At 39.5% G+C, this 20,954-nt stretch overlaps 3 protein-coding genes across 3 annotated transcripts in view; 1 reads left to right on the forward strand and 2 right to left on the reverse strand.

Annotated features, from left to right (window-relative positions):
- Window positions 1–3,427, reverse strand: part of l3mbtl2 (L3MBTL histone methyl-lysine binding protein 2) — an 88,091-nt gene extending 84,664 nt beyond the window's left edge. Inside the window, exon 1 of the mRNA XM_051934776.1 lies at window positions 2,966–3,427. Within this exon, the coding sequence (XP_051790736.1) occupies window positions 2,966–3,412 (447 nt within the window). The 5' untranslated portion in view covers window positions 3,413–3,427. The remainder of the gene's footprint in view (window positions 1–2,965) is intronic.
- Window positions 3,428–13,185: 9,758 nt separating this feature from the next.
- Window positions 13,186–18,609, forward strand: rbx1 (ring-box 1, E3 ubiquitin protein ligase). The gene is made up of 5 exons (XM_028815173.2): window positions 13,186–13,324; window positions 16,836–16,914; window positions 18,042–18,112; window positions 18,197–18,282; window positions 18,440–18,609. The coding sequence occupies exons 1-5, from the start codon at window positions 13,247–13,249 to the stop codon at window positions 18,450–18,452; spliced, it is 327 nt and encodes a 108-aa protein (XP_028671006.1). The 5' UTR covers window positions 13,186–13,246; the 3' UTR covers window positions 18,453–18,609.
- A 644-nt stretch (window positions 18,610–19,253) lies between these two features.
- The window catches only part of st13 (ST13 Hsp70 interacting protein), a 33,359-nt gene continuing 31,658 nt past the window's right edge, over window positions 19,254–20,954 (reverse strand). The window contains exons 11-12 of the mRNA XM_028815172.2: window positions 19,918–20,006; window positions 19,254–19,799 (exon numbers count right to left, since the gene is read on the reverse strand). Of these exons, the coding sequence (XP_028671005.1) occupies window positions 19,668–19,799; window positions 19,918–20,006 (221 nt within the window). The 3' untranslated portion in view covers window positions 19,254–19,667. The remainder of the gene's footprint in view (window positions 19,800–19,917; window positions 20,007–20,954) is intronic.

Consider the following 20,954-nt stretch of genomic DNA (forward strand, 5'->3'; position numbering starts at 1 on the left):
CACTTGAAAGGCAGCAGCATCTGAGCGGGTACCCACTACCACCTGGCACTTGTAATGAAAGGCAGCAGCATCTGAGCGGGTACCCACTACCACCTGGCACTTGTAATGAAAGGCAGCAGCATCTGAGCGGGTACCCACTACCACCTGGCACTTGTAATGAAAGGCAGCAGCATCTGAGCAGGTACCCACTACCACCTGGCACTTGAAAGGCAGCAGCATCTGAGCGGGTACCCACTACCACCTGGCACTTGTAATGAAAGGCAGCAGCATCTGAGCGGGTACCCACTACCACCTGGCACTTGTAATGCAACGCAGCAGCATCTGAGCGGGTACCCACTACCACCTGGCACTTGTAATGAAAGGCAGCAGCATCTGAGCAGGTACCCACTACCACCTGGCACTTGTAATGAAAGGCAGCAGCATCTGAGCGGGTACCCACTACCACCTGGCACTTGTAATGAAAGGCAGCAGCATCTGAGCAGGTACCCACTACCACCTGGCACTTGTAATGAAAGGCAGCAGCATCTGAGCGGGTACCCACTACCACCTGGCACTTGCAATGAAAAGCAGCAGCATCTGAGCGGGTACCCACTACCACCTGGCACTTGCAATGAAAGGCAGCAGCATCTGAGCGGGTACCCACTACCACCTGGCACTTGTAATGAAAGGCAGCAGCATCTGAGCGGGTACCCACTACCACCTGGCACTTGTAATGAAAGGCAGCAGCATCTGAGCGGGTACCCACTACCACCTGGCACTTGTAATGAAAGGCAGCAGCATCTGAGCGGGTACCCACTACCACCTGGCACTTGTAATGAAAGGCAGCAGCATCTGAGCGGGTACCCACTACCACCTGCCACTTGTAATGATGTGAATGCTGTTATAACTAACAGTACAGGCCATATGATAAACTGAGGGTTCAGCCAGTTAACCTTACCAACAAGCCAGCATGTCTGCCAAAGCTACTTTGCTTCAAAAAAAAAAAAAAAAAAAAAAAAAAAAGAAACATAATCAAGAACTTTTGCTGCTTTGATCTTGCCATCACAGATGACTAGAATGTTTTTGAAATGTAAAAGGTGACAGTTAACTGAAGCAACATCATTCTCGCTAGGTGCCATTATTGCAATACAAGTGCAGTAAAGAGTTCCAATTACATCAGCAGAACCACACACTGCTGAAAATTGCCTTTTTATGCTTGCAAAAACATGTTATGGACACCCACACCGTACAAAAATGCTTCATTGGTCCGTTCATGGCTTCCAGCACAGCGGGCATGATGGAGCTGAAGCTTGGCCAAGATATTCCCAGCCTTTTGGCCATTCCCTGAAAAGATGCAACAGGTAGCTGATATAAACGAACCAGAAACAAAAAATGTTCTTTGGTGCAAATATGCAGCATTGACTCTCTTAAAAGGGACCTAAAACAGAGTCTGTGCATCATATTCATCCCTTTGAGGTATAATGCTTGTCACGTCAACACACGCATTATAATAATAGCTCAGTGATATGAATCACAATATGCATAAGTCATCCTTTAGCTGGTTTGGTTGCATTTCCCTGCTTGATTAAGGGTCTCACAATTTCCCAATTTCTCTGAAATGTTAACGGATGGGTCCGAGTTGCCCTAAATATGTGCACATTCCATCAAGTCTTCTTTTGGAAATCCTGACTTTTCTTTGAATGTTGTGTATACATAACTTGTGCCTCTTTTTTCTTCCCATTTAGAGCTGCCGTGCATGCACAGTTGTCAAATGCGCCTTAATATTACTCTATGCATACATTTTCTAATACGATATTACATGACCATTATCATTAATTAAATTAATTACTTGATACATGCTTTCCCCCAAGCTCAAAGTGCTTCATTTGTCTATGTGTAGCTTTGTTGTCACGATGGTAATCCTTTTCTTTTGTCCCAGCTATGGCCTTAAACTTACTTGTCTGAGAACCCAAGTATTAAAATTAAGAAACCCTGTGATAGAGCAATTAGGTTACTAAATTTGGATTGAGCGCCCTCCAATCTGTAAAAAACACCTCACATTTTTGACTGGAGCATTTTTTTTTCATACTGTTATTATTAAATAACATTTTCCAGGAATTCTTTTTACGCACCACAGTGAAGCGCGCTCATATGCGCTCGCTCTTTCGGAGCCTACGTCATCCAGCTGCGTCACTTCCGGTGCCGATATAAAAATGAACCAGTAGCGACAAAGATCGCTTCAAGAAGTGCACAGGCTTACAGTGAATGACGTTAGTCGCATTATTCAAACACTGTGCTAAACGTCAGAAGCTAAAATGGAAAAGGGCTTCAAACTATAAGTTTAAAGCCACATCCACAATTACGAAAATAAGATCCGAACGTATCGACATATTTGTGTTACCCAAGGCTAACGTATGATACTGGTAACGTTATTAGTCTGTGTCAGTCATTGTTACAATTTTCCTAACATTTTATGTCAAACAAGGATTCCAAGAAAGAAGACGTTACCATTAGGACTGAGTGCTACAGATCAATGAGGAAAAGCAAAAAAAAAAAAGCCTCACAGTTAGAGCGTAAGGGAAAAGTTATCCTGCAGGTTCAGTGCAGGCGCGTTCATGAGACAGGTTCCCGTTCGTCAAATAAAGTTTCTGTGAAACACATGACGATACTGTGATCTAATTGTCTCCTATATACACAGTTCTATGCCTGTAAATATTTCGTATATCCCATAAACATAGTGTATAAAAATCTGTGACAGTAATGGGGAGTCACAGAAACTGCGGGCTTCATTTTCACACGTTCTGTGATCCTTGATATTTTAAATGAGTAAAGTGAGATTACTGTTTACTACAATTTTGATGTTAAATCATTACGTAGTGCACATGCATTATAGATTTTTATGATATACATTTCCACAGGCTTTCCCGCTGTACTCATTAATTCTATTGCTTATAGAAATAACATTTTAATCTTTATCTGTACTTACTCTATGTATTATAACAGTCGGAGCCAAAGCGTAGTCCTCGACGATTTTATTATCCTCCTCCTTCTCCTCGCCCGGTGCGTTATCCTCCGTCGGTCGCTTTCTCTCCTCCAAAACCTCCAGTCTTGAAAGTGGAACGGAGAAATTGTTCCACTCAAACAACGTTGGAACCGCTCCCTTCTTCAACAGTCGTCGCCCTGTTTCAGACCGCGGCTCGCGAACATCCTCTTTTTTAAAATGCCGGCTACAAACTCGGGTATGTTGACCAATTGTAAAGCTCTCTCTCCGGATAGCGACGATCCATTTAAATCGGGTATCCGCATCGGTGGGAAATGTATGAAAACTAAGTACCTTGTTGTACTTACTGGATGCTGAACATAAAGGTACACAACAGTGTTCAGCTGTAGAGCTCTCTGCACGCTGAAGCCTGAACCTCTTTTTCGCGGACATTCTCACATTCGCCACAAAAATCACGGCTGCAATATGGAGAAAGGAAATGGCAGAGCGTGCTGAGACCTTACCGGAAGTACGTCACCACTACCCTGCGCGTGTATCCTGTTCTCAGTCCACTTCGCAGATCCGACTGGTGGAGTAGATGTTGCAGGTGTGGTGGTATTGGCTAAACTTAAAACTTTTTTTGGTACCCAAATGAAGATTCATGACACAAGCCAAATACGATCTACACGTTTGTGGTTATCGCAAAACGTTTCATACAGTTACAAATAAATAAACTTGATATTTGGCAATGCTTATACGATCAGGATCTGCTAAGACTACACTAGCACAAAAAGCGATGCTGGTGAGTAAAGCTTCCGAAATAGTAGTAGAAACCTCTCAGCCCTCCACTAGCACAAAAAGCGGTGCTGGTGAGTAAAGCTTCCGAAATAGTAGTAGAAACCTCTCAGCCCTCCACTAGCACAAAAAGCGGTGCTGGTGAGTAAAGCTTCAGATATAGTAGTGGAAACCTCTCAGCCCTCTTCAGGAGTTCAATAAATGCATAACTATGCATGAAAAGTTATCAGTGAAGGATTCTTTAGAAATAGACGCTGTGAGTTCACCAAAGAAGTCGGGAAGCCCTGCGTCCAAAAAAAACAAAAAAAGTTGTGCTTCGGGGAGGTTTCCCTAGCATCCTTACTAGCTGCAGTTGGAGATTTAAAGAATGGTTAGATTATTACTATTAATAGATTAGAGTCTATCGAAAACCATGTCAAAAGAAACTGATATTTAGGAAAACAATTATTGAGAAATTATAAAACAGTGGAATTATCACAAAGAAGTAGATTCGCTAAAAGCCACTCTGTACGCCATAAATGACAAATAGACAGATATTGTGTACCGTCTCCGTCCAAAGAACTATGACAAAAGCCACGGAGAGTGATTGTTCAGTTTATTTTACACACGCACCGAGACAAATTTTGGAAAGGCGCTAAACTTTATTTACTTTTAAAAGAAAATCCCATTCGTATTTTTCAAGATCTTGCTCAAGCAGATAAAGACGCGCGGAACAAGTTGTGGCTAATAATGGAGCAAGCGAGAAAAGAAAGGAAACGAACTGGAGCTGGAGCTAGAAGCCCCTCTGCATATATCGAAGGAAAAAAAGATTTCTTAAAACAAATAAGTTAGTACAAAACCAGTTTTGTTTTGTGCCTTTAACCAGAACGCCTTAATAGGACTTGAGTTAATGAAGTTACTGTATGTTGAAGACATTTTGAAATTCTAATGTTCTCATTGTCGTCCGTTTAAGAAATACATTGAATGTTTGGTTTGACTGTAATAAAAATTGGGTTTGTTAGTTATCTATTTGTAATCAAGATACTTTAAGTATACGGTACTATGCTAGCTAGTGTTATTTAAATCAATTATGGAGAATCCACTGCATCCACTAAACAGTATCATCTCCAGACAGAGGAGCAGCTTCAGTGACAGACTGCTGTCAATGTCCTGCTCCACTGACAGACTGAGGAGATCGTTCCTCCCCCACACTATGCGACTCTTCAATTCCATCTTGGGGGTAAACGTTAACATTATTCAAAGTTGTTGTCTGTTTTTACCTACATTTTTATTACTCTTTAATATTGTTTTTTTTTTTGTATCAGTATGCTGCTGCTGGAGTATGTGAATTTCCCCTTGGGATTAGTAAAGTATCTATCTATCTATCTATCTATCTATCTATCTATCTATCTATCTATCTATCTATCTATCTATCTATCTATCTATCTATCTATCTATCTATCTGTCTAAAGTCTTCTAATCTTCTCTTTTTTCTCTTAATGTTTGAGCGATCCATGATGCTACTAAAAGGAAAGCTTTAATATTTCATTATAAAGCCAGGAAAAAATATTTATTTTTTGCAAGAAACTCACACTTGTGTGTGTGTGTGTGTGTGTGGGGGGGGGGGGGGGTGATAAAATATTATTCTGCCATGGCACTAACCATGCAGCTGCAGCTGGGATAGTTGTCTTAATTGATTGTAGACTGAATGGCACTGTGCTTGAACAACACTATTTTACTGAAGGAAGATGGATAATATTTGTTTTAAAATAGGATGGACATCACTGTATTTTTGGAAATATAATGTTTCTTCCCTAAATGGAACTTGCTCTCAAGATATAGAAAGAATGGTAACAAATTAGATATCCCTCTGCTTCACTTATAATAGGAGAAGACTTAAATGAAGCTCCTTGTTTAAATTTTGACAGACATCCTCCTAAACAGCAGCATAAAAAATGTAAACACGGTTATTCTGTCTCTTTGTGATTCATTATCTTCATTCCGATGCCTTCAGAATTTTTCACCCAGATTCTAAATTCTTCAATTGGTTCAATGCTAATAAAACCCTTAAATCCTGAACATATTTGTGGTTAATCTCACATTGTTTGTGTCCGTACGTCAAGAATTCAGAAATTGCACCTTTTCCCTTAGCAGATAATTGTACTATAGAACTGGCATTAAATAAAGCAGGTAATAAAAAGAAAACTGATACAAACTAATGTTTAAGAAATATCCCAGATGTCTGAAGTGCAGGAAGCAGAAATCTACAATGCCTGTTGTCAACTGTCATTACTGATTGCTGCCAAAAGCACAGTTGGCATATAATGTTGTCAAAATGTATGAAAAACTTTGTTTTGTCAGTCTGCATAACTCATTCAGTACAGAGGGCACCCAGGTAATACTGCTGTAGCCTACATAGAGGGGGAATTTAATGAGGGGCCTTAGTGCTCACTGCAATTTTTTGTGGTTTAGGAAGAGAGGTTCACTCATTAGTGCAGTAAAGCTACAGTCCAAGTCCTTCACCTCTTGGCTTCTTAGCACCTGGATCATTTTATTTCACAGCTGGCACATATCTGATATATATACAATGAAGTATAGTGTGTCACATCATCCATAGACATGCCAAATACCTTGCTAGTCTCTACAACTGCTATCTTGTCCTTCATGACTTTGGGATCCCAAGAGTGACATTACAATACTGTGAGAGGGTATTTTAATGGCACTGTCAAGAACCCAGAATTGACCAAGAGATGCAAAACTGTGTATCACATATTTGCCAAATGGCGTGCTGTGACAGATTACTGATAGATAATGTTGTTGTCAGGTGACCTGGTAGCACATACAGTACTTGCGTACTTGCAACAGAAGGTTGTGATTCTGCAGACTTTAAAGGAACACTACTGGCTGACTGAGCATATCCTGTGTATGAGTGTAAATATTTGCTGACACCTGTGCACTATTCAGCCATGCAACGGTACAATACCGGTACAGTCAGAGTAACCAAAAAGCTCACTCTTGCATTGAAGTCACATCCTGGGAACTAAAAAAACATTTTGCATGCCTTTGGGTGGGTCTTGGGGGAAAACACAGCTGGGGGACACCACAGTTAATGTGAAAACGAGCAGGACTGGAAGATTATCGGCTTAAAACAAATAAAGTCAGACTGGCAAAGGTCGAAAGTCATGGTGACAAAACTAAACCAAGCACCACTTTAAAGGGGAGAACCAAAAAGAGCTTTTTTTAAGCAAAGCCAAAATGGCTTTTAAATTAAGCTACTGAAAATTGCAAGAAAGATTTTCTTTATCCAATCAAGGAATAACTCCATGTGAAAAGACAGCTGTATTTATATGTAAAAAATGTTTACGTCATTGAAGCAACAGGTCAGTCATGTGACTATGTGTTGGTGTCACATAAACACAAAAATAACAACATTAAAAAATGTTAACATCATTAAAAATGACATGGAGCACAAAATAAATAGAGAAATAAGGCTCTCCGTTAAAATAATATACAGGATCCAGAAAAACAAATAATAAAGAATAATCATAATCACAACATAAGCAAATTCATTGCTACATATTGTCTATATTGTGATTAATCAAATGAAATATCCAAGATGTTGGGAGGCCATCAAAAATAACCCGTGAAGCAGACCCGACTCCCACCAGTCAGCCCAGAGGTGGTGCACTGAAAGGCTTCCACATGAATGGCTGACTTTGGCCTACACTCGGCTAAAATTTGCTTGACTCTCCATCCATCCATCCATTATCCAACCCGCTATATCCTAACTACAGGGTCACGGGGGTCTGCTGGAGCCAATCCCAGCCAACACAGGGCGCAAGGCAGGAAACAAACCCCGGGTAGGGCGCCAGCCCACCGCAGGGCGCACACACCAAGCACACACTGGGAGGAAACCCACGCAGACACGGGGAGAACATGCAAACCCAGGTCTCCTAACTGTGAAGATGTAAGATGTGAAGTGGCTGGCACGCAGCGCATCCCAAGGGGGAAGGGATGGACGAGCGAAGCGAATGGGGGGGCACAGCCCCCTAGTTGTCAATAAATATTGTCTACCTACTAAGTACAATGAAAGCATCTAGGCAACTGTCCTCCAAATTTAATTTCATGGCTTGTTCGTGGTTTAACTCTGCTATGTCAGGTAATTCTCATATCCCAGGTTTTATTCCCCTTTCTAAGGATCAAGACACTATATAAAAGCGGTCGGGATTGTCCTTCCGTACCGTGAGTGCAAAGCATAGTGGTATTCCGCTTATCACAGACTTACTACTTGCGCCTTGCGGTACAAAGCGACGCGATGTGAGCAGAGTTATGGTGCTCCCATCGTTCCCTTGCTTTTGTGTGCGATGCGCTGGAAAAATAGACAAAATTATGTCTCTGGAAATAATTAATGTTGATTGAGTACAAATGCCTAAATATCAGGGGAGATGGTGTTTGCTTATTCTCATCTATAGCTTATTTAGTGCATGAAACTCCGTCTTTAGCAGTACAGATTTGGGCTGACATTGTACGACATGTTTTAAGTAATTGGTCAAGGTTTCAGCCATTTACAATGATGCCGTCAGGAATCTCTTATACAAATGAGCTTCAGTATCTCACTGAAATGTCAAAGTCTCAAACTTATGGTACCATTTCTGAGCTAATGGCAGCGGGAGAGTTGTTCCCCAATGAGTTTCAAGTATATTATTATGGAGTCCTACACTCCAAGTTTGGACAGGCACTCCAGGGGATAAAAAAAATTAGGTTTTGGGGAGATGTTATGAATGGGCACTTTGATGTTCTCATTCCCTACACTTACATGCCTGATGTACACATGGAGCGCACGCAAATTGAGAATAAAAGTTGGTCGCCTTAAAAGGCGGGTGAGCCTAGTATCATCTAAATGATTTGAAGGCTAAAATGGAAGAGTAATTCTCAGTCCTTCACTTTTTCTTCTTCAATTTCCTTCCATGTATTTAATTTAACTCAATAGTGCATGATAGATACACACGGGTGTAAATGGTAACAAGCTAAATGGAGAAATGCTGGTCTCTTTTGTCATTTGCGTGTTATTGCTAATTAGGAGCAATTAAAAACCGAGAATACAGCTGTTTAAGACTAAAATAAGCAATAAGGATTCAAAATCTTAAAGAGGCGAGACAACGAAAGTGAAGCAGAAGTGTTACTTGAGCAATAAGGGCTTCTTATTAAGCAATTGGGTTGGAGCAAAAACCTGCAGCCACTGTGGCCCTCTAGGACCGTGATTGAGAACCCTTGCTGTAGATTATACAGAAGTTGTGCAAAAATCGTTTACATGTCCCTCATATACAAAAATGGCCTTCGAGGAAGGAGAAACTGTAAAACCTTTGGTTTAACGGGACAAACAAAGAATCTTTAAAAATAAAATAACAAAAACAGAAAATATATTGTATGTCTTCAAAAAATCCCCCACCCCAACCACCCAATCGCATTAACCTTTCTATGAAATTTGAGTATCATAAATGTAGTATTATTGACATTTTATCCTTTGATATAGTTTTACATAATAACATTTTGTATTTTAAATGGGTTATGAACTGATTTATATATTTACATTCATGTATGCACTTTATGTGGACTACTAGCTGTTCTACTCATCTAAGATGGGTTGAAATCTAAGTAATCAATGTAGTCTTCAGAATTAACATTTGCAGTGTACCATTCAATGTATATGTCTCTGTTATATGCCATTTGGCATGTGATTCGTAAAAGCAGTGTTAATGTTTGTGATGTGCTATCTATTGGAATGACAGAGACATAGCAACTGAACAATCACAGAGAATGACAATTATCCTTTTTTTAAGGGGAATAGATATACAGTATATTTATTTTAACAATTTTCATAAATCCTAATAAATGAAGACAAACAAAACAGCAGTTTATAATAGATATCTGTCAAATGAATGTAAATTTGACTTAGTATATTCAAACTGAAGATGACACAGTAGTAGAGCTGCTGCTTCGCAGCAAGGAGACTGGGTTTGAAGTGCAGGGTTCTCCCAGTGCAGAGTCTGCATGTTCCCTGGGTGCCCATGTTTCCTCCTGGTATTCTGGATTCCTCCCACAGTCAAAAGACATGCAGGTTTGGTGAACTGGTGATGCTAACATTTGCCCTGATCACCTTCTGATGGGCTGGTGCCCTGTGCAGGTGTTGTTTCTTCCTTGAAAGTTGCACCTGATGTTTGCTGCCCACAAAATAATATAATAAAGTTAATGGGAGACAGACGATTCTATTGAGTCCAAGTGTTTGTAAGTCAGGGGTTGGTATTTAAAAACAGTGACACACCTTACATTTTGTTGCCAGAGGCAACCACCTAGTTCACCTTAATGGTAGAGACAACACTGCATCTACGACAGGCATGCATGTAACATATAAGCTAAGCTTACCTGTAATCATACAAAATGAAGAGTGAAATGCACTGTGCAGATTATACATTACTAATTAAAAATATTTTTGGATAAAACATTTGTACACATTTAGTGGGGAATGTTAAAAGAGTCAGTTTCAGTACATATTAAGTAAAGGAAACATAGACAAATCATTTTATTTGGTAATGAATGATATTATTAATTGCTTTTAAGAGTTACACAATTTTAATTTTTCAATGGGTTTGAGTGGATGAGTTCTTTTATATGATAGATAATTTAGCACATAAGTCTGTCTTGCAGTAAAGACAGCATGCCCTAGAACAGAGGTCACCAACTTAATTCTTGGAGAGTTACTGTGGTTGCGGGTTTTCTTTCTAATCCTTTTTAAATTCTTGACCAGTTTTTGCTGCAAATTAACTTTTTTGGCTTAAATTTTAATTACCTTAATTGCCTTTTTTCTTAATTAGCAGCCAAGAGGAAGGCCTAAGAGGAGGTTTATGGATGTGGTGAGAGAAGACATGCAGGTGATGGGTGTAACAGAACAAGATACAGTTGACAGAAAGATATGGAAGAAGATGATCCCTAATGGGAGCAGCCGAAAGAAGAAGAATAATAAGTAGAATCAACTCTTGGCAGTGGCCAGCAGGGCAGCACATGCGTACGGGTGCCATTCTCATTCCCTACCACCTTTGCTGTCACTTCCCCTACCTCTTCATATCTTAAATCATTCTTGAGGCAAATTGAGGACTTAAGTGCCAGCATAAGTGAAAAATGAAGGAAAACATACTAATTAATTGCAACACAAACACTGACTTAATCAGTTTTAATGTGAAAAGATGCCAACGAAAGAAGAGAAGAAGCGGGCTGCTAGGGTGGAGAAAAGAAGAGCTGCTCAGGAAGCAGCACGCGCATCAACCTCTGAGCAAACGGGAAAAATTGAGGAAAAAGGAATGCTCAAGTCAAATGTATAACGTGCAGTGCGCCGTTACTGGTTATTCTTTAATGTACCATACACATTTTATTTCAACTTACTATTATGTTACATTGCTCTGATTTTCCTATTTGTAAAAATAAAGAAAGATGAGTGTCTCATTAATGTTGATCTGCTCAGGTCCACAAAACATTTTGACTGTGTTCTTCTTTTTCTTTCGACTGCTCCTGTTAGTGTTTGCCACAGCAGATCATCTTCTTCCATATCTTTCTGTCCTCATCATCTTGTTCTGTCACACCCATCACCTGCATGTCCTCTCTCACCACATCCATAAACCTTCTCTTAGGCCTTCCTCTTTCCTGGCATCTCTATCTTTAACATCCTTTTCCCAATATACCCAGCATCTCTCCTCTGCACATGTCCAAACCAATGCAATCTCGCCTCTCTGACTCTGTCTTCCAACTGTCCAACCTGAGCTGACCCTCTAATGTCCTCATTTCTAATCCTGTCCATCCTTGTCACACCCAATGCAAATCTTAGCATCTTTAACTCTGCCACTTCCAGCTCCGTCTTCTGCTTTCTGGTCAGTGCCACTGTCTCCAACCCATATAACAAAGCTGGTCTCACTTTCCCCGAGGGTGATCCAGCTCATAAGATCCTCATTGCTGGGGACCAGAGTGGCTGGACCGGGCCAAGGGGTCACCCACGTAACACCTGACTGCGGCAGATAGAGAGTCATTTCCGGAGGGTGGGACTGGACCCCGTGTGCCTGGGGGGTTGCAAACCGGGATCCTGAGTTGTTTTGTTGCGTAGTGGGTTGGTACTAGTGCATGCTCCCCAACCTGACTTGACTTGTCTCACTTCCGCCCTGTAGACCTTCCCTTTCACTCTTGCTGATTCTTACAATAAAGAAAATCAATAGTTTTGGAAATGTCTGCTATGGCAGAATGAGAGCACCAACAAGCCATGGTATTAAAAATTGGCTTCTAATGAAGAAACTCGTTGGAGTGAAATTGATTGGAGGCTCCTACTAAGCTGGTCATCTGCTGGCTCATTCAAATCTCACTTCAGTTTGGGTGCCATTTAAAGAAAGAATAAAGCAATTCAGAGAACTGGATCTTAAAAGGCAAGTTAATTTACATGATGGGGAAATAAGCTGATGAGCAGCAAAAACTGATCACTAATCAATAAAAGTGTTACAATGAAAACCTGTAGCCTCAGTGGCGCACCAAAACAAGCGTTGGAGACACAGGGCTTCAGCTAACATTTGAAATCAATGTTAGACTCCTATGTTTGTTTTATACTTTTGCAAATATGACTTTGAATGGATCATCTTCAACCAACGCCAAACAAGTTCCGCCCTTTCTTTAAATGTGTCGGTTATGTATAGGGCGTAAACAACGGGCCGCCTGTGCAGGACACATTTTCGCCGAAAAAACTGAAATGGGAAAGAAGTAAACCGCTCGCATTTTGACTATTTGAAAAATTTAGCCTCGTTATTACCTCAATCGTTTCAAGTTAAGGACAAAAAAAATTGTTATTTCTCGGGTAGACCAACACTTGCCATTTAATGAGTGGCCGTTAGTCTCTCTGTCTCGAGCAAATGCAGCTCATTGTACACTGCGGGGATTTTCTACTGCGATCTGTCGAACTGCAGAGAGATCCGTTTTTACATGAACTGCTGTCAGCGACCTGAGAAAATAATTAATCAATAAATTCGTTTATGTCAAGTCGCTGAAAATGTCGCTAGGCTCTTTAATAGTAAAATCGCTAGGTACAGCAACAAAGTCGCCAAGTTGGCAACACTGCATATTTCATTTACCGTAATTTTTAAGATGCTGGAATCTCACACGGATTTTGAAATAGGGGTGACCTGCTTTCCACCAACATTAAGAAATACGTTCAGTAGACTTTACTGCAAAAAAATATATTTTTTTTCCTGCCCGTCTGATGCAAACTTCCCTAATGCAACTGCTAATTTTACACCAGGTTCACCCCAAGTACACCTGCAGCATTCCGTAGTCTTCAGCAGGTCTCAACTCTCAAGATGTCCGTGCTTTCTAGTGACGTCATCGCTTAAGCCGACCTTAATCCGCGCGCGTCGAGCACCCGCCCTTTAAGACAGTCGCGCCCAGGCGATATGCGCACGCAGCTAAAAGTGGGCTTCACAAGACAAGATGGCGGCCGCGATGGATGTGGATACCCCGAGCGGTACCAACAGCAGCGCTAGCAAGAAGCGCTTTGAAGTGAAAAAGGCGAGTGCTAGTGTGTCGGAGGGAAGCGATCTTCATGTCGTCTGCGTGAAACGTTTTTTGTTCAGCATTTTTAAGAAGCTGCGGTATTCTGCGTAGCTTTACAGTCAAATGAGGTTTAGCGTCAGGGGTTTGCTTATATAGATCATTTTTTCATTAAATAATTGTTTTACGATAAACATCATTTTAAGGTACTATACGTATTCATGTTTTTTTCAGCATGTTTTACATTTTTTATGGGGGGGTTGGGTGAGGATACGGAAAAGCCACAGTGGTCGCAGGTTATTGACGTTAATGATAACTCCGCCCCTTAAAATTATTTGGAATAAAATGAATAAAACGTTTGATTGTTCATGCAGGTAGTTAGTCCCCTTATTTTCATGTTTTCCATATTCGATCGAATGGAATTTCGATTGCTTTTTAAGACCACCTTACTGGAATTGTCATTTCTGATTACGTGTTATCCTTGGACTCGAGAAACTAAACCAGCAAATGCAATCGTTGTCAGGTACTCCCCCTGTAGCTCAGTGGTCTTTGGCACCAGATCATTCTTGTAGACTTGTTAAATGTTTATGTGACATCAGTTTGCATAACGACCTAATAATTTTCGTATCTCGCTTAATCCAATCAAAATTAAGACCTGAAGAAAAGTTAGATGTATGTATGACAAGTTATCACGTGAATAGCAAAAATGGGGGTCGGGGTGTGTGTTGAGGTTTCTACGAAACGACACTGATTGTAACCTTGATGTATTCATGTCTTATTCATAGTTTTCAAAAGTATTTAAAAATGGGGCACGGTGCTATCACTGATTTGTAAAAGGGTAGTGGGTCCTTTGTCATTCTGTACCATTCCATCCATTTTCCAGTTAGATTGTGGTAAAGGCATTACCTATATAGGCAAAATCGGGCTTATGGCAAGAAGATGACCGGTGCATTCAGGTTATCTTTAAAAGAAATACACATTTTGGTAACCTGATTATTGGATAGATGACTCTATTTCATAGATGACATAACAGTATGGCATCAGTTATATAAAGTGTGGCGTAGTGGTTAAGGCTTTGGACTTCAAACCTTGTGGGTTCAAATCCTGCTACAAGTCATTGCACCTGCCTGACGCTCCAATTCGAAAAACAAAATAAATGTAATCATTTGTATCTTAAATGTTGTAAGTTGACTTGGATAAAGGTGTCAGCTGAACAAGTAAAAGATAATAATACAATGGGAAATATTAATGACAGGAATACTTTAATATTCTTGCATTGATTCAAAGGTTTCCCCATCTTAGGGACAGATTAATGTTGTTATTAAGAATGATACTTTGTAATCATCACAGAGTGTCAAATGTCCAAATTACTTGTATATTCTATAAGATGGATGTGGGAAATAATACAGCCCCTGCTGTAAGTGTATTTTTTTTTTTCTGCCATTTAGAAGAAATATTTTAATGAGCATTTATGATTGCTGACAAGATTACTACTTGTAACAGAGCTGTTTTTTGTAAAGATAAAATAGGAGGGGGTGCTGAGCTAAAGTCAGAAAATGGAACGAACATTAAACTGATCATGTCATTTCTCAGTGTCGTCTCCACCCTTCTCAATGCACTTGTGCCACACCTGCCCAGACGTGCCTGGATTCTAGCAGAATAAAAGGTTTTGTCTCGTCCTCGCAACCACTCGCGCACTGCTTTCTTCACATCGTCATCTGTCTTGAATCAACGACCACCCAGATGTTTGTTTTAGTGGTCCAAAAAGGTGGAAATCGCAATGTGCCAAATCTGGCGAATAAGGAGGATGTGGCAATACCTCAAACTTCAGTTTCTCCAGACAAGCCTTGGTGTTCTTAGCAGCGTGTTGGTGGACGGGCATTGTCCTGCAGCAAACGTACTCCTTGAGACAGCAGTCCTCTCTGCTTGGATTGAATAGCAGGCTTCACATTGGTCTTCAGCAAGTCACAGTAACTTGCACTAGTGACTGTAGTGTCCTACAATAACTTGGGTGCACGAGTGGTTATGAGGATGAGACAGAACGTTTTATTCTGCCGGAATCCAGGTGCTTTCGGGCAGTTGTGGAAGAAGTGTATTGAAGGGTGGACACTACATTGAGAAATGGCATGATCACTTTTGTTAAGTTTTGTTCCATTACCTAATAAGTCCCATTTTCTAACTTTATAGCCCGACTCCCCCTTGTACAATGAAATGTAACCAGAGAGGATTCCTTAACACATTTTGGGAGGCTTATTCTGCTTCTTGGTGTGTGTTTTTTATTTAAACTCCTGGCACCCTTGTTCAGCAGCTTCACCGCAGAATAATAGTTATGTAATAAAACATAAATAAAGCACATCCGGTATTCATATATTAAATTTTAACAAGTGGAGGGATAGTGTCTTGAAGGCAAGAGACTAAATAAAAAGTTTGAAAAAAGTAATGAGTAATACTGATTATTGTTTTAAATGAATATTCATTTTGTGAATAACTCTCAGTCAGTCATTCTCCAACCCGCTATATCCTAACTACAGGGTCACGGGGGTCTGTTGGAGCCAATCCCAGCCAACACAGGGTGCAAGGCAGGAACAAACCCCGGGTAGGGTGCCAGCCCACTGCAGGGCACACACACACACACACACTAGGGCCAATTTAGAATCGCCAGTGCACCTAACCTGCATGTTTTTGGACTGTGGGAGGAAACCCATGCAGACACGGGGAGAACATGCAAACTCCACACAGGGAGGACCCAGGAAGCGAACCCAGGTCTCCTACCTGTGAGGCCTACCACTGCACCACCGTGCTGCCCTGTGAATAACTGAATATACATAAATATATAGTGTCTGATTACTCAGTGGTAAGTCAGCAGCATTTGTTCTTTTTGCAATCTACTTGAATAGTTTATTCTGTCCTGATTAGTGCTGGTTCAGTTCTATAGTGCATTCACTTAAAGCATCCTTGCCTTTGCTGCATTAATCTTCATTTAGCAGTGCATATGCTCCCTCAGAACAAAAACATAAGGCAACTGTTCGAACAGTAGAAAGGATTGTAGGCCTGAAACTGGACTTGAGTCAAGAATTCGTCACAGAATGAAATTATTGGCCATGCTCGCTGTGGTAGCCATTTCTGTTGGGTTAAATTATCCATCCCTGATGATGTCAGTGTGGAATTAACAGTCTTCATTTTGGTTGTGGATCATTATAGCAAAAATTGATTCTTAATTTTTGCAGCAGTTAACACAAATACGGAGAACTTTTGTACATAACTTATTTTTTAAATTTGTTTAATCACACTTTTAATTTTTTTTTTTTTATAACCACAATGTTGTGTTCATCACTTCTAATGTCTGAAATTAAAAATGTCCGTTACCTAGGGAGAGAGGCAGGGAAGGTGTCAAGTTCAGTGTAGAATATTTTATTGTATATTCTTACCAATGCCAATAAAATGAATTTAATATCTTTTAAAGTTAATTTGTTTATAGATGTGCTGTCTGGAGCTTCTGTTTCACTTATTTTTATTTTTTTTGTTGCAGTGGAATGCTGTAGCACTTTGGGCTTGGGATATTGTTGTGGACAATTGTGCCATCTGTAGGAATCATATAATGGATCTTTGTAAGTATTATTCTGTATTTATTATGAGCATTTAGCAGTTCCATTAAGAGTCTAGAAAAAAGAAAGCATGGGTATTTGTGTGTTTAGAGTTTAATGCAGACATCCTGTATAATGTTATTGTTTCAACTGTTAAATCATGGCTGCTTTTCTGAATTTTATAAAGTAGTTTGAGCTGATTTACATTTTTAATTCTAAACAGAAAATGTTAATGGTGGTTCAGTTTTAAAATTTTTGTTAGTTATAGTTACAAATTCCATCACTATTTGAAAACTTTACATATTGTAGTAGAGCGTTGTACCGTGTTAGCTATTATGGATGCAATGAGAAGTCAAGCAAAATGACATCTTTTATTGGCAAACTAAACAGATCACAATATGCAATCTTTTGAAGCAGCTCAGACAAGATCTAATTAATGTAATCATTACATCTTTATTTCTCCATCGTAATGGCAAAAGCAAGTTGTAAAAAAATTAGTCAACTATATTGTTTGGGGAGACATCTGAGGGTTATTAAAGTTATGCCTTATATTAGGTATGGAATATCATAGACACAATTTATTTAATTCTGTAAAAATATGCATTTCTGTATTCTACTTATGTTAGTTTTTAAGAATGTTTGTTTTATTAAAGCAAATGTAGGCATGTTACTTAATTTAAAGCTATTTCCTGAAATGGTGTGGTGGCCCTTAGGTTAGGGATCTGTGTTGGCAATTTGACGGTTCAAATACCATAAATACTGTAAGTGACACTACTCCATTTGGCCCTTAACCTGCAGTTGCTTCATCCTGGGTATGACGGTAATCTGCGTCCAGCCCTGCAAGCAGGTCCTCCAACTCTCAGGGAAAACATGGGGGTTGGTGGCAGAATTGGCACTAGAACCACTAAAACACCTCACACTGTTGAAGTGTGGTACTGAGGTGTCAGCCGCTATCCACGTATGCTGCTAACCTCTGTTTCCTGAAATTCTCTTATTCAGTTGTTTTTTTTAGGAAGGCTTGGATGATTATAAAATTGTCAATCAAGAGATTTTTCTTTATGCTTTTACATTTTTTAGAAATTCTTTACTCAAAATTTTAAGTTTAATGCTGCCTCTTTTAAAAGCCTTGTTTTGCCAATTTATGTCCTCAGGTATTGAGTGTCAAGCCAATCAAGCTTCAGCTACCTCTGAGGAGTGCACAGTTGCATGGGGAGTATGTAATGTAAGTGTTTGCTTAAATCCAGTTATATTCCTGAAGAATACATTATCCTTTTGATTCTTAACTTTACTTTTTCTTACTATTTAGCATGCATTTCATTTTCACTGTATCTCCCGCTGGCTGAAGACTCGACAAGTCTGTCCTCTGGATAATCGGGAGTGGGAATTTCAGAAGTAAGTCCAAAAAAAAAATTTAAACATGGAAAAAAGTTTTTTTTTTTAAAATCAATGTCTTACTTCAGTATATTGAACAATGCGTTAATTTGTTACCCAAGTGTTTAATACCTCTGTCTGTAGAAGTGACACACGCTTTTTTTTCCTTTTCCACTAGGTATGGACACTAGATGTGAAGAGCCTATTTATGAATGTTACTCACTGCTGATAGATTGCATTTAATTAGATATGGACTCCATTGTGTTAAATGTTTGTTTTGATTAAAAAAAACAAAAAAAAACCTTTTTATTTAATTTTTTTTTAATAAAGAATTCTTTCCTCCTTAAACCATTTTCATGTATAAATCTAGATGGAATAATTAAATTTACTTTATGGCTGTAGTGGGCTGTCATGAAACATGATTAAAAAATTTTCAACAATCACTTTAAATAGTTAACTAAACTCGATCCCAATGATAAAATCTGAAGCATGTCTTATTTAGACTACATTTGGTACACTTCATTCTAGTGTCAAATCTGAACAAAAAAAATATTCTGGCTTGTAGTGCACAATGGGAAGCCCAACACTGAATTAGTTATAACAACCCTCCATTCATGAATACTTCATAAGGTTGTCTAAAATGCTGTTTCACTTTCCGCACAATGACAAACAGCAAAGTGGTGTAAGTACTCTTAATGACTAACACTTCAGATTTTGAAATTTGACCCCAAAAGTCATGACAAGGTGAATGCTGTCTTAAGTGTCTATGTCCAAAAGAATGTTGTGTAAACTCAAAACACCAAACAGTATTAACTGCTGTACACTAAATCAGGATGACAAAGGTACTGTCTACTTGCTAACTACAAAGCTGGCGTGTTAGTGTGACCTAAGACATGTTAGCAGTGACAACCTAACCTAAACTTAATTAAAAAAATGCATGACATTTTCACACCATGGTATATAAACCTCTAATTGGAAAAAACAGGCAGAAGTCAGTGGGAAAATGTTTTATTTGTTAAACAGCAGTAACAGCATTTTTGAGCAATTTATGAATAAGGATTTAATATCAATGTCAACAAATTCATTGCCACTCATCTTACAAAGTGGATGGGTATTTAGATCATACTTTCATGAGTTTCATTCTTGATAAATGTAAATATTCCCTCATTACACTCAGCTGTCTTGCACATTTCTGGCCACCCATTCTTTCTTTCTTCAAAAGCAGCAGACGTCTTTGGCCATCTGATGTAAAAGACCAATTGAATTAGAGGAGGGGAAGCAAGTAAATGCATGTGTATGCTTGCTGCTTTAAAAAAAGGCCTAGCCCAAGAAGTGTATCCAGAATTAAAGAAAATATAGGAATTTTTTTCATTATATTACCTACTTGACATCCCCCAAAAATATTCCTAAGGTTGTGCACCCCCAAATTTAGCAGATAATTTGTTCATGAGGTTCATGATTTTGGGATTGCCTTGATATTTAGAAATATTTGCTGGGTTCTGTGCAACATCCTGGAAGGCAGCCATTACTTCAGGGTCCTAAAAAAAAAAAAAAAAAATTTGCTCAGACTGAAAAGCCACAATCAAACCCCATTCCCCCAAAGTCATTGAAGAAGAAGATAAAGTAAAAAATAAAACACAACAAAAAAACGCCTACCTTCATAGCCATTAGTACTTCTGGATCACTGAAGATTTCATTAAGACCTGGCATGTTGAATGGAGAAGCCCCTGGGAAACCTGCACCACCTGGGGGGAAAATGGAATTACAGCATTTTTAACAGGACCCCGATTTATAGAAACATGACACAAAGAAGTTATAACCTTTACTCAAAAAAAAAATTCCATTTTCCTCATATCCTAGTAAAATTAATTTTCAGCTGTATGAATTCCAAAGATTACAGTCACCCCATACTGCCCAGTAATGTTAATCCATGAAATTCACTACAGTGTTTGTCATAGCAAATATACTCTTGGAAATGTGCCACGAGGCTGGTTTAGACTAACTTTTTTCTACAGACTCCCCACGATACTGTGTGACATGACGGAGCTGTAGCAGCCATGCGCAAAACTTGCACTTACAGTAAATGTCTACTGGGCACATTTTACATTGCCGCCTGATCTGCTTTATGCATGATGTCACCACCCCATGATTCACTATACTGTAGCTACTGCCTTCACTACTGCATTAAGCATGTTATGCTCCTCCCTACGTGACACACATCAGGTACTGAATGACAGATGGCAGGCCCCTTGAGTATACAGTGCTGACCCCTTGTGTCACAGGCTTTCTGGGTGTGTTGGTATGCAGATTATCTTCGGGACTCCAAAACTCAAACAGTGCTGGTACACAGCAGCACAAATCAATCCTTGAGCCCATATAAGGGAAGGGGGTACAGGACAAATGATTACACAATTAGCCATGTGACATGGCACCTTCAGAAAATAAACCCAACCCCCTCCCAGCATCAGAAAACATGAGACCCCATAAACTAATAACAAGATCCTTATTAGTTCTTGTAAGACATTTCTATCTTTTTCATTAAAGAATGAAAGTGCAAAGCAACCTGAAACTAAAAGACATGCCAGCTGCACCCGATTTATCTGTGCAGATGCTTTTTACCCATTTTCTTCCAACAAAAATATGAAAACACTTTGTAAAATAGTAATAAGTCTCTTGTTATTATTTCACGGGGT

Source organism: Erpetoichthys calabaricus, chromosome 12 (genome assembly GCF_900747795.2).
Source record: "Erpetoichthys calabaricus chromosome 12, fErpCal1.3, whole genome shotgun sequence".
Classification (NCBI taxonomy): Eukaryota; Metazoa; Chordata; class Cladistia; order Polypteriformes; family Polypteridae; genus Erpetoichthys; species Erpetoichthys calabaricus.

What these genes read in the sequence shown, in the direction of transcription:
- rbx1 (XM_028815173.2), top strand. Translation starts at nt 13,247, where the DNA reads ATGGCGGCCGCGATGGATGTGGATACCCCGAGCGGTACCAACAGCAGC. An exon ending in AGCGCTTTGAAGTGAAAAAG is followed by an intron (nt 13,325 to 16,835) that starts GCGAGTGCTAGT and finishes TTTTTGTTGCAG; the next exon opens with TGGAATGCTGTAGCACTTTG. An exon ending in TTGCATGGGGAGTATGTAAT is followed by an intron (nt 18,113 to 18,196) that starts GTAAGTGTTTGC and finishes CTTACTATTTAG; the next exon opens with CATGCATTTCATTTTCACTG.